This window comes from Aquarana catesbeiana, linkage group LG04 (genome assembly GCF_042186555.1).
Source record: "Aquarana catesbeiana isolate 2022-GZ linkage group LG04, ASM4218655v1, whole genome shotgun sequence".
Lineage (NCBI taxonomy): Eukaryota > Metazoa > Chordata > Amphibia > Anura > Ranidae > Aquarana > Aquarana catesbeiana.
Genome location: NC_133327.1, coordinates 534,837,047 through 534,851,554, shown reverse-complemented (window position 1 = coordinate 534,851,554; position 14,508 = coordinate 534,837,047). Strand labels below are relative to the sequence as shown.

At 38.6% G+C, this 14,508-nt stretch overlaps 1 protein-coding gene across 2 annotated transcripts in view; it reads right to left on the bottom strand.

Annotated features, from left to right (window-relative positions):
- Positions 1-940: 940 nt before the first annotated feature.
- Positions 941-14,508, bottom strand: part of OPRM1 (opioid receptor mu 1) — a 268,289-nt gene continuing 254,721 nt past the window's right edge. For both annotated transcript variants that reach the window (XM_073627843.1, XM_073627844.1), the window contains one exon: positions 941-8,908. In XM_073627843.1, the coding sequence (XP_073483944.1) occupies positions 8,382-8,908 (527 nt within the window). In that variant the 3' untranslated portion in view covers positions 941-8,381. The remainder of the gene's footprint in view (positions 8,909-14,508) is intronic.

Here is a 14,508-nt window from a genome sequence, read left to right as displayed (position 1 = left end):
CCTAATATTAATGAAGCAGCCACTTGAAAAGAAATAATGAAAATAAAAAATCTACCAAAAATAAGCTCAAGGTAAATAATGGCACTGAACATGCAATAATGTGAACAATGCACATATATATTACACACCCAGTGAATAATAGTGCATAAAAAATAAACATAAAAATAAATAGTCCATAATAAATGATGTCCAAAACTGAATAAATATTCTGTGATAAAAATTAGTTGATTGAGTGACTTGACACCACACCACGTGATAGAAAAACATGTCTCCACTTCCCCAATTGGATGTTCACTCACCGACACTATTTGCCTCACACTCTCATGTTCGGCAAAAAGAGCATTTTACCCCTTAGTGTTGTGGATATCCTGTCAATTGATCCAAGCATCCAAGACCATTAGGAATCTACAGTCCCTGACAAAAGTCTTGTCGCTTCTCTATTTTGTAGAAACTCCTGCTATTAACCTGACTTTTAATTCATCAATTGGTGTTAGAAATAGCTCATATGAAAAGCTAAAGCCCTCTATTATAAACCCTTTATTGCTGGTGGTAATATTTATATGTGGCTACTGGCAATATAGTACTTTATGGCATTAGGTTATTAGCAGGTATAGGCAATACTCTGCCTTATTGTACCAGGATATAAGTGGGTCTCTCCTATTGGCCTATGGGAATATACTATAATCGTTACCACGCCTATTTTCTAATAATCACTAAGTATTAATTTGTCCCCCCTAAAGGGACAACTGCGATTAGACATCTACATCTGTTTATGGTCAGAGTCATCAGCCCCTCAGACTGAACCTCCCTTCTTTTTTCTTTCCTTTTCTCATAACTTTACCTTCCCTTCTCTCCTAATTCCCCCTCCCCCTCTTTTCTTGTCTCATTCCTTCTTTTTTTTTTTCCCTCCCCCCCCCCCTTCAAGTTCCAATTTCACACATTTTCCTTTCTCCTTTTCTCTTTTTTTCTTTTTTCTTTTTTCTTTCTTCTTTTTTTTTTCTGTTTTCTTTTTTCCTTTCTCTCCATATATCTCTCCCTTCACCTGGCAGTCACAATTGTTGTGATTCAAACAGACAAAATTAGATATATAGGTCACGTACCAATATTACTACCATGTTACACATGTCCCCATGATGTCTGAATATTACCCTGACTGTATCTTAGTACCATCCTTTGGGCCTTAGTAACGGATGTACCAATACCCGTAATATTTTGTGCATCTATTCTTTTTTATCATTATGAATCTTTATTCTCATTGTAATTATTGGATGTTTTGTATATTCCAGTATTTTGTTTTGTGCTCCTGAAGAAGCGCTGCGGCATGCAACATGTTGAGCGAGTTCTCACCATCGTTAATCATCTCTGCATAGCTTTTCTTTAAAATTTCTATATAATCGTATGTATATTGGTAACCCCAAATACTGCATAATTGATTTCTATACTACCAAGCTGTGTATGGAGTGTATAAATTGTAAATGTATGGTTATGAACTCATTCCTGTCTCTGTCCTTGTCCTTTTTTATAAATTTTTATCAATCTTCAATAAATTGGATTTTTAATCAGATTACTATAGTGTTTACTGTGCCAAGAAAGTCCAAAGCTCAATTTTTCTTCCTTTATGTGTAATATGTAAGGACATGGCACCGAGTTTCTTCTATCACCAAGTATCCACATTACCACTATGTGTTGATACTCAAATTACTTAAGACTATTGATGTTGCCTTCTACCCTGCAGATCCCTCGCACACCCCCATACTGGATGTAACCCCAGACCATGATTTTGCCTCCACCAAACTTCACTGTTTTCTGGGTAAATCTCGGCTCCATGCGGGTTCCAGTAGGTCTCCTGCAATATTTGCGGCGACTGTGGTGTAATTCAACAGAAGATTCATCTGAAAAATGCACCTTCTGCCACTTTTTCAGAGTCCAACCTTTTAGCAGGCTGTGGCCCTTGCCAAATGCCACACGGTTTTTCAATTGTCTTTTGTTTAGTGCTGGCTTATGGGCACTGATTTGACCATGGAGGCCATTTCGAGACAGAATCCGACAAACTGTTCTGGTTGACACAGGGACTTCAGGTGACCAGGTCTCGTGGAGCTCTGCTGCAGCGGAAAATGGGCTGGCCTTGGATTTTCGAGCCAACAAACGATCCTCTTGAGCAGTTGTCTTGCAGGGTCGGCTTGACCTGGCCTTGTCCAAAACGTCTCCAGTCTCTTCAAATCTTTTTTTATCCTCTGAACTTGACGCTGAGACACATTGAAGGTGTCTGCCATATCAGCAGTGGATCTGGTCTTCAGCCTCTTGATAATCAACACTTTAGTCTGCGGGTGAATCTTAGGCATGTTTGCAGAGGTCTAGTTACAGTTGAGAAGGTCTAGTGTACTGGTGTTCTTTTTATACACACCTGAGACCTAACTGATCCATTATTAGTCACAGGTGAAGCTCATATACAGTAACAAGGCGACAACACTTATGTCTTGGCAAAAATTGACTCAATGGGCTTTACCAAGCTGTGATTATTAGAATACATTATTACAAAAGCTGTCGGGATTAAAATGACCCATTTCTTGTAACAAAATCTTGATTAGAAATATATTTTAGCGACAACTCAAGTTTAATTTGTACACAAGCGACAAGACTTTTGTCAGGGACTGCATAATATGCAAAGGAAAAAGAACTCCAAATAGTGCAATAAAGTCAAGACAATTTAATTTATTAAAACCACAGAGGCCTAATGGTAATACACTTACAAGAAGGCAAATAAAAAGTGCATTGGTATGGTAAACAGACCACAAGCATATCCAAGTCACAGTGGACATGAGGATGGGCTCTGTATCTCACCCGACCAACAAGCCAGTACACATGGAGCCTCACTTCCGGTGATGCGTAAATGTCACTTCCGGTTGCTGTACAGAAATGTACCAATGCGTTTCGTCATTACGACTTCGTCCTGGCAACTAATTTTTATAACGGAATATTTATCCAGTATTGGACATCATTTGTTATGGACTATTTCTTTTTATGTTTATTTATTTTTTATTTTTTTATGCACTATTATTCACTGGGTGTGTAATATATATGTGTATTGTTCACATTATTGCATGTTCAGTGCCACTATTTACCTTGAGGTTATTTTTGGTAAATTTTGTTTACTGTCACAGTGAATGTTAACACATTACACCAAGGTGACTGTGGCCTTTTTGTTATTTAGCCTTTCATTATATAATTAATGCAGAAATCATGATGATCTTCTGCACAGTGGCATTTGTGGGTATGATTGAAAAGCTATTATTTTGAATAGTAAACTCTCTGCTCCTTCTGTTAAAAAAAAAACTCTCTACTAAAATTTAAACAAATGCACTTTCCATTTGATTGTTTTTTTTTTAAATTACAGTCCATACAGGCTCATTCACATCAGCAGTTCTGGGCTACATTGGCCAGCATTGCCCATTGCAGTCCTAATGCAAGAACAAGGCAATTTAGGCCTAATATCCTTCAGTTTCAGTTTAGTTTAGGCTTCAGTTCACCCCATCATACTATATTGAATGCGGTGAAAAAAAGTAGGACAATTTACATTTTTGCTAAGCACATTCTGAGACACTGTAAATCATCTAAAAATGCTGCAGCGCATAAGAATTAAATACAAATAAAAAAATAAACAAAAATGAAAAAGCACACCAGCATAAGCATGTTATGTGAACAATAGCACGCGCTATGAGATGGAAAGTAACTCTGAACCAGTGCATTATAAGTAAGCAAAAGACAATAACTTTTCTTACATCTGCTGTTAAAGTGGTTTTAAACACTCACATATATCCAGTATAGAGAATAGCCTCAGATAACACACAGAGATTAAACAAATCCTCCTACATAAGTTTTACTTGTATCGCTGCTGTCTTCCCCTTTCTACACTCTTTGGAATGTGCAGATCATGTTAGAAATGTTTCTTCCTCTTTTAGCAGCACATAGGGGTGAGTGGGGATACTGGACTTACACTGTGTGAGAGCTGAATAGAGGAAAGGGACACACCCCCCCTCCACATAGGCAGAGGAATGAAGGAACAAGCAGAGATGTAGCCTGAATAGAAAAGCTCCCTGCTAATTTAACTCTAAGCTTCCTCCCGGACACAAATTTTCAACTACTGTTATCTCATGTGTCAGAGAGCTTGTCAGAAGCCACTCATGCTGATAACAGAGGGATGGAGCACGGGAGAGGAATGGCACTTAGAGCTTTGGAGAAAAATAAGTAAACACTGCAGATATATGTGCTTAGGTCACATTTCATGAATGGGGTTTACAATCACTTTAACTACTTGCCGTCCACCGTCAATTTATGAAGGGGTAGTGCCTCTCTTGTTCTGGGATGAGGCCCCAGAACGGCCACACTTGCACCCGTGGGGGCATGCAGCGCGGCAACCACAGCCGCGTTGTGTTGCTAGGACACAGCGTGAACCCGATCTCTGTAAAAAGACGCAGCCGCAACTCTTTAACCATGTGATCAGTAGTGTCTAATCACAACTGGTCACATATAAACACAGAAATGCCAGTAATCAGCACTCATTGCCTCACACTGACAGAGTGTGTGGCAAGGAGAGCTGGTCAGCAGAATCCCCTCGCAGGGGACATTGGGACATGTAATTAGGGCACTGATCATCAGTGCCCTGATTACAATACAGCGCCACCCGTGCCAGCCATCAGTACCCCTTTAGTAATGCCAGTCAGTGCTGGCTATCAGTGCTGGCAATCAGTGCTGCCAATCAATGCCCATCATTGCTGCCCATCAATGCCCATCAGTGCCACCCATCAATGCCCATCAGTGCCCATCAGTGCCGGCCATCAGTGCCCATCAGTGCTGCCTATCCATGTCACCTATCAGTGCCCACCAGTGTCACCCATCAGTGCTACCTATCAGTGCTCATCAGTGCCACCTATCAGTGACCATAGGTGTGGCATATTAGTGCCTCCTCATAAGTGCCACCTAATCAGTGCCCATAAATGCCACATCATCAGTGCCTATCAGTGCAGCCTATCAGTGCCCATCAGTGCCACCTCAGCGCACATCAGTGAAGGAGAAAAATTTACAAAATTTACTGACAGAAACTAAGGAAAACTTATTTTTTTCAAAATTTGTGGTCTTTTTTTTATAAAAATAAAAAACCCAGCAGTGAATAAATACCACCAAAAGAAAGCTCTATTTCTGAGAAGTAAAGTATAAAAAAAAAATAACATGGTTACAGTGTAGCATGACCCTGCAATTGTCATTCAAATTGTGATAGTGCTGAATGCTGAAAATTTGCCTGGCCCAGTAGGCAGGTGGTTAATGTAGTTTATGCTTGGTAAGATTTGGGCAACATAATATGGCTTCAATTTAACCAACACTATGCATTAAGGCAGTGCAAGAAACACCGACAATGCACAAAGTATATTAACTCATAGCAGCCAAAGAGAAATATTTCAGCAATCTAAATTAATCACTGAATATTTGCCATGGAAAATGCACATTGTTTTTACCACTTTCTTTAAAGCCCTGTTATGTTACAGCTGTTAATAAACCAAATATATAATATTTTACATTTTTCCTGCCTATGCTACTTACAGACTGTGTAGTTCTGTTTTACATATAATAACTAATGATTCAGCTCTGCATAGCATAACGTTGCTATAACAGTAGATAGCATTAGTGTAAATTTGGCAAAAATATAATATAACATATTTCCCTTTACTGTAAGCATTTTTACACATAATACCTATGCATTTTTTAATTTCAAAGAATACTCATCATACTTTAATTTCAATTATACAGATTTTTCATTAAGAAAATACACCTGGTCATATTTACAATGTACAATAAATAAGTTGTTCTACATAATAAGGCAATACACAGCATGGTTCTTTTGTGCAACTGCATCAAATCAAAATTGAATAAAAGCACAGTATTATGGATGTCAAACTGTACTTTGTATTGACATTAATTATTCTTGTACTTAACCATTATGTATTGTGCTCACAATATGCTAACATTTGAGCTTGATAATAAATAGCAAAACATTACACCATAATCATAAGCACATGTGGTACAGGGAAATAGAATAATTGCAACAGATAACATTATTTTATTGTTTAAAGAGACTGTCTTTTATTTAAAAAAAAAAAAAGAAAAAATTGCTAGTAGGTAGATAGCATAGGCAACTAGAGGTGCCTGAAAATGCCTGCAGGCACAGTTCTAAACAGGCAAAGCATTCCTATTGGCCCACCACCATGTGATTAGCCGCTTTAGCCAATAAGAAGATGTGTGTGACAGGAAAGGGTGGGCAAGTTGTGTCACTACCAGGAAGTGCTGCAGCTTTGCCTGTTTACAACACCAGGGCACTTGGCTGTAGCAAAGGACAATAAGAGCTTTTGCAGACATATACCTGTATTCTATTTGTATTGTATTTTATACCTGCTAGAAGATTTCTTTTTTTAAGTGACATAGTCATTTTTTTTTTTAATGGCTGAATTTCCAGTCACATACAAAATATGAGCTGACAAGATTGGTTCTCATATTGCTACAGGCTTTTAAAGATGTGAATATATGTTTATGGTTGAATTTTCAATTTATAGCAAACACATATATTGTGTGGACAAAATATACTCTTACTAAAGACATTTCATCAAGAAATTTTAAGTGACAAATTCCCTTCTTTTGAACAGTTTATTTTAAATTATTGATTTAGCAATGGCACTTTTAGAATGACCAAACCATACAGAATATTAACTATAATAATGAAATAACTTTTATATTTAAATAGTCAAGTCTGAAGTGAATTGTACAAATAATTAGTTTTTGCAAACCACTTATTTTGTTGTTAAAAGACCCTTTTAAGTGAAATAACTTTACTAGACTACCCTAGACAAAATGTTGATATAAAACATTTGTATTTTATAGTTTTTTTTTTTTTGTTTTTTGTTTTTATGTTATGGCTTTCAGGTTTTGAATTGATATGTTATGCTTTAAAGCATATCTAAACCCCAAATCAAAAACATAATATTGCAGCATACAACTCCTTAGATTTGGCATTTGTAAAGTAGAAATGGAGACATCCTAATCCATGATTAAGCCCTTTGTGTATTGAAACATATTGGTGCGTTGGGTGGAAAGACAAGAATATATGTTGTGATTACTCTACTTATTATATTTTAAAGCTAGTTTTACATAGGTGATGGCATCAGTGTGTAGCTCATTCATTTTTATTTGGCAAGTGGTTCAGCTGAACGAGAATGAGCTCTTGCGTGTACACATGATGAGAGATGAAGATATAGGGAAAGAGGCAAGTTTGAAGCAGCATAGCTATTACTGATTCCACAAACTTAGATGTGGTGGCTGCATTAGTTTACCTTTTTAGGCTTTTTTTGTTTTCATTTTCACTTGGTAATTTTGAGAATAAAACACTTCCTATCCCTAGGTGACTATCATCACTCCTTCACTGTATCTATGAAAGAAACCATGGTTGCCATCCAGGCCGGAAATCAAACCTATCATCCTCACTTCATCTCCATTACATCGGGGGGTGATAGAATTAGTATCAGAAGAAATATAACATTGGTTACTGCATTTTTGAAAAGATCAATAGGTATTTTATTTATTTACTAAAATGTTCTGAAAAAAGCAGCTACACATCTAGGTACTTGTAAGCAGCATTTTATTACATTTTTGACTGTTGGGTTTAGTAATTCTTTAAGCTCTCTGGGCAAAACAGTACTTGTAGTTAAAAATAAGCTTTGTCCTGTTTTTTGGTTTGTTTTACCAGTATGGCTGTTCATTTTGGTAATTTTTATATACTTTCAAATTACTTGTTAATTAAAACACGCTAATATTTACTTATTTGAGTGCATGATAGATTACTTCTCCTTGAAAAGTAGAGTATATTAATTATACGATGATTAATCAGAATTTATATTTGATACTTACTGTTGTCCAAAGATAGACTTATAGAAGATGAAGAAAATAAACCATGTATCCACAAGATTTGTAGTTCTGCAAACCTTTCTCTGTTTGTAAAAAAATCCATACAACTTTATGATCTCTATTATGACATTAATTTTTTATCTTAATCATGCCACTCTGTATGCTATTCAGTTAATTACGTTTGTAACACAATCATTTATATATTAGATACAACATACAAGTGTTGCTGTGCCAGAGAAAATATCAACCATGGGCAGTGACAAACCTTTATTAAAAAGTGCTTGGATACTATATAGTCCCTACATAAATACAATCATAGACCTAAGTCTAATGTCATCAGTGAATTAAAGCCCTGTAGTTATCTGTGTAACTTCTGAAGTCATGTCATCTCCCGCAGGAACACCTGAATCCAGAGATGACATTTCCACGGCTAGTCATACCTGATGGTTAGTCCTATCCACTGTGTTGGCGGTGGACACATGGTCACGGGTATTGTGACGCAAACGGGTTGAGTTTTGCTGCTCGATGGTTGAAGTTGTTGGAATGCAAAATTCTCTGAAACACCGCTTAAAGTTTTCATCTAGAAAAGCATAAAGGACTGGATTAAGGCAGCTATTTGTGTAACCTAGAGCAATGCACACATGCCAGGTCACTGTCTGAAAGAGAGAAGGTGGGATATTGATCAAAGCTTTAATTATCACATAAATGTGGATAGGAGTCCAGCAGACTATGAACACTGCCACTACAACCAGCACCATCCTGGTGATTCTTCTGAGGTTTCTATCCTTCTCTTTGGAGCCAGACAACATACGGACACTCTTGAGTCGTAAGATCATCATTCCATAACATACGGTGATGATAAGGACAGGCATTATAAATGCAAAGATAAACACACAAATTTTTAGAAGGTTGTCCCAGTACCACGATGGATGGGGAAAAATAAGAGCACAATCGGTAGATCCTAGAGAAAATTCAAAAGAAATATGTTAGTAAATATATTTTAAATAAGGCTATTTTATTATATAACTATGGCAAAATACATAATTGGCTAATGGAAGTTTTTTTTGTTGTTTTATTGTACTAACAAAAGTTATTGTTTTTTAAATATTATTAAGCATCTAGATCAAAACATGTATCTTTGCACCTATGTACTGTATTCAATATATCATCATAAATTATAATGGTACTTAACAATTCTGATGTCAGTGCAAATTAAATATAAAGGGAACCAAAGAAACCAAAAAGGGGAGGGAGGGTTATGAATTATTATGTCTCCGCTTGATAGATTCAAAATAAATCTAAAATAATTTGTTTATTTAATATGTTCATGTACCCAGGTAAATGTATACAACCCTCTGAAGTGTTTATCCACCATGATAAATGTACACACTTTCTGCTGAAGATGTGACAGCCAGCATTTAATTCTTCTGGTCTGGTCTGACTGGTATACTTGTCCATCATGCCGCAAGTTATACAGGAGTAAAGGAGTTGGTAAAAAATTACAGGAGGGTGACTGCACATGGATTTACAGCATTTGCCCTATCAAGCATACACATGACAAAACATCTGAGGCAATAAAAGAAATTTTAAGAAATGTTGAACAAATTTGACATATAGGCTCTATAGCCTTGACATATGCTTAATGGACATACTGTACATGTTTGTTGGGTATGAGCTGAACTTGCCTTAATTACTATTGGTTGCCCCGTTATTATGAACACCTATGCAAGGCATTTCTGCTTTACTGCTTTGCCTATGGATATTTAATGATTGCATGCTAAACATTGCTCATTCTTGCTTGATCCATGTATTTGATTTATGCTGTCTAATACTTTTACAGTTAAATCTGTGTTTGTTGCACCCGTTTAAATCAGCAAACTCAACTTGATTGCATATGAGCTCCATACTATGAATTATTTAGCACTACTACTAGCAAGAAAAAATTGAATTTAACTATAGAGGAACTGAATTCGTTTGAGTGGCAGGCTATATTCTATTTCATCATAACACTGACCAGATGGTCTATTTCAATTGAAACAATTAAAGTGTAATAAAGACCAATGTTTGGGCATTAGTTCCCAGGCTATAATGATCTCTTGGAGAAGATCTTTACAGACTATTGCCAAGCACTTAATGATTGATTTACGCCATTGTGGACATTAGTTGCCATGCTATCTTTCATTACCTATTTATTTTATGAAGTTCTGATGGTTGCTTGCTATCATCTTTTTTTTGCTGTCTCCTGTCATCAGCTTTGTGCTTCTTTCTGTATGGTTGCCATCCATTGCAAGTTTTGAATGTGAGATGGTGGAATGACATCTATTTAAATAAGCTACAGTGGTGTTATTTACGAAAGGCAAATCCACTTCGCACTGTAATTTAAAAAACAATTTTTAAATTGCTGTGAGCTGCTGTGAAGTTTTTTGGAATAAAAAAAACCCTTTTTGAAATTTATCTGCACTATGGAGCTTTTTTCTTATCTCCCTTGAGTGTTAACCGCTGAGATCATCCATGAGAAGAGATCTGAATCAAGGGTAATTATGACTGTTCCTGTGTGTGGATTCCAAAAGGAGAGAGGAGTTAGCTTCGGTCGTTGAGAGTGATTGTAATCACGATCCCTGGATTGAAAGACAGGTGGAGGATTTCGATGCCAGCAGGCTGATGCAACAGGCTCTCATGATCTCTATAATTTGAGGTCCAACTGATCTGGTAAGCGGCAGTAATATCACAAGTTTTTGGGCTGCAAGAACATCTCATTCCCATCTATCCTGATTACTGAGTTTCTCCATACTCACATTGTCATTTTTATGGACTTTGCTTATATATTTTTGATCACTTAGATACACTCACCTTAATGGATTTTGTATATATCAGAGTACTTTTGCTTTAAGTCCTTGTAACAGGTTGATGGTGCACACCACTGTTTTTTGGTAGCATTTTTTGGTAGCATTTTTTGGTAGCATTTTTTTACTTTATTGTATCACTTTTGCACAATACTATATATATCTTTATATGAGTTTGTATGGTTGTGTTTAATCATCTTCACTGATTAATTAATGGTTGCGCACTTGTTTTTCGGAGATATATGTTTTTTTGTTTTCAAACGTTTTTTATTGTAGAAAAATATAACATCTGGGTGTACAGGCACTGTAGTGACATGAAACATAATGGCTAAAATGCCCATAACAGAAAGATGATATATCACGCACAGTGCGAACAATATTTCTCATAATCGTACAAAATGAGCCCATAAAACAAAGGTAGTAGAATAAAAAGGAAATGAAATGACAAACAAATAAAGAAAAAACAAAGAAATAAGAAACATACTGTTGTGACAAATGTGCATTTCTATTAAATTGAGATTGCTGTCAGGGAGTAAGAAACGATGTATCTAATTTTATGAGAATCAGATATGCTGTAGAGGCCCAAGAGTGACCCCCCCGCAAGTTTCAACAGATAGGATCAAGACCCGCGTTAATGGGGGTCAGCCGTGGGCTCTGAGGGGTCCTCCAGACTGTTGCTAAGCAGATGAGCTGTCCAGATGCTCCACCTTCGATCAAATATATGTATGGAATCCATGAGAGTATGATGTATTCTTTCCATAGACCTGATGGACTCCATACGGGAAATCACCTGTGACCAGGATACTCGGGGGCGCTTCCAGTTCAATGCTATTGCCCACTGAACTGCACTGAAGAGAGTATGGATTAATTTTTGTAGGGGGAGGGGAACACCTGGAAGCTCCGCAAACAGCAGACACATTTGACAAGTCAGTGTAAGCGATATTCCGGAGAGAAGCCTTATGAGGGATGTAGTTTTGTGCCAAACTGTGTCTAAGGCCTTACAGCTCCAGAACGTATGTAACAACGTGCCCCTGTCCTGGCATCCTCTAAAACATGTGCCAGAGACCAGGGGATATATTCTATGAAGGCGTTCTGGAGTGTAGTACCATCTGGTGTGAAGCTTGAGTACCGTTTCCTTAATCGACACAGAACGTGTGCATTTATGCATGTTGTTGATCATGTCCTGCCAATCTCCGTCAGGAACCTCCTGGGCCATCTCAACCTCCCAAGCTACCATTGCCAAGGATTTTTGAGGGGAGTTATGATCATTAAGGTATTTATAAAGTACGGAGATGGTCCCCCTATCCCTCGCCTCTTCTCCACATAAAAGTTCAAATGAGGTTTTCGACACTTCCACCACGCCCTTCATATGAGTCGAGTACAAGTGTCGAATTTGCAGGTATTGGTGAAACCCAGATCTGCCCATATCATAAGTCCGCTGCAGGTGAGTGTAGGAACAAAAGGAGGCGTTCTGCAGCAGGGATGCGAGATTCACCAAGCCTAGTGCAATCCATTTATGGTATGGCAAACTGGAGGAGAAGGCCGGGGGAAATGAGGGTTCTCCCAAAAAAGAGGATAAAAGGGGGACGTCTGAGTGCAACTTGAATTGAGATATATGTTTTTGAGCTGTTTGTATTTAGGCTTACACAAGCAGCTGCACTTTTTTCACTTAGCGCAGAAATTTCCTTTATAGCTAAGCTGGGAAGAAAGCTAAATGGGGAGAGAGGATGGACGACATGTCTCTGAAGATGGTACTTGTGATGGGCAAGCGTTGGGAGTTGGCTATGAGCTGCTGCTTCTGAATGTCGCGTGGAAATTGCTCGGATCGCATGGGTTGCGAAGGAGGATGGCTTTGCGAGATCCTGTAAAGCCTGGAAGTGTTGGATGCCGGCTAAGTATAGTCTGATGGTGTTGTGTGATAGAGCCAACTGAGTGTGGCAACATGAAATGAAAGCTAGTATGTGCTTAGTGTCTGTTACCATTGTAGTGGTGGGGGTCAGGATACCAGAAACTTGCAGAAGGCTTTCCAAGCTGTGTGGTAGACCTTGAGTGTGTTGCGGAATAAGGGTTGATTGGTGAGCTGGATTGCGCTGTGAGGGTATTGCTTTAACCCAATGTCAGCTGAGACCAAGGTGGGATAAGAGATGAAGTTGGCTCCCGGTTTCTGCTGGAAAGCTGAAATTAAGTGAAAATGGGATAGTGCATCTGTTGCGACGTTGCACTTGCCCGGAATGTATGTACAGTGCACATTGAACTGATGCTGCAGGGATAATTGTACCAGCCTGCATAGAAAGGACACAAGATACCGTGTGTCGCTCAAACCCCGATACAGAACTTATGAGTCATTTTGTTTCATTTCTAAAACATTTTTCATTCATTTTTACGTACCACACTCTGATTCGAATCCAGTTGCGTCTGCTTCGCAGCTGTTTGTTCTTCTCAGTTGTTCTTGTCTCATGTTTTATACCATGCTCCACAGTCCGTTTTGTTATCAGTCACAATTACGGCACACAGATTCGTGCCTCTGTCATTGCTTATAATTTCAATCATTTCACTCATTTCACCATCATGTACCGCGCTCCGATTCGAATCCAGTCGCATCCATGATGCACCGATTCATCGCGGTGTGCTCCAGTTGTTATTTGGCCTCATTTCAGTACATGCTCCAGAGTCCGGTTCATTGTCAGTTGCAGTTTACGGCTCACCGATTCGTGCCTTTGTCATGGGAAATCATTTCACTGTCACATATCACGTTCTGATTCGAATCCAGTCGCATCTGTGATGCAACGATTCATTCCGGCGTGCCCCAGGTATTTTCGGCCCCATTTCAGTACATGCTCCAGAGTCCGGTTCGTTGTCAGTCACAGTCGCGGCATGACCGATTCGTGCCTCTATCATGGCATGTGCCTCTACCGTGACAAATCATTTCAATCATTTCATCATTTCACTCATTTCACTGTCACGTACCGCGCCCCGATTCGAATCCAGTAGCATCCGAGGTGCACTGATTCGTCCCGGTGCGCCCCAGTTGTCTTGGCCTCATTTCATTCTGTGCTACACAGTCCGACTCGTCATTTGTCGCAGTCGAAAAAGAAAATAAATGTGTTTCGGCCTCATCCAGCACCGCACCAGAGCTTGGTTCGGTGTCAGTCGCTGTCACGGCATGACCGTTTCGTGCCTCTGTCAGGGCAAACATTTCATTCATTTCACTGTTATGTACCACGCTCCGATTCAAATCCAGTCACATCCGTGATGCACCGATTCGTTCCAGTGTGCACTAGTGTTTTTTCTTTTTGCCTCATTTCAGTACATGCTCCAGAGTCCGGTTCGCTGTCAGTCACAGCTGCAGCACGACCGATTCGTGCCTCTCATGGCGATACATTTGCATTCATTTCACTCTAAGGCAAACATTTCATTCATTTCGTTGTCACATGCCGCGCCCCGATTCGAGTCCAGGGCATCCGTCAGGCATCGATTCATCCTGGCAAACCCCAGTTGGCTTGGCCTCATTGGCGCAGTTGCGGCACACCGATTTGTGCCTCTATCATGGTATAAACATTTCACTCATTTTATTTAATTTCATGCACCTGTTGCTTAAACACGTTACAAGTCACTTTTCAAGTCAGGTAGTCAAACCCTTCACCAGTTGTCATCTGTCATTTTCCTCCAGGTTAGTCAAGTTCAAAAAAATAAATTAATTCATTAATTAAAAAAAAAA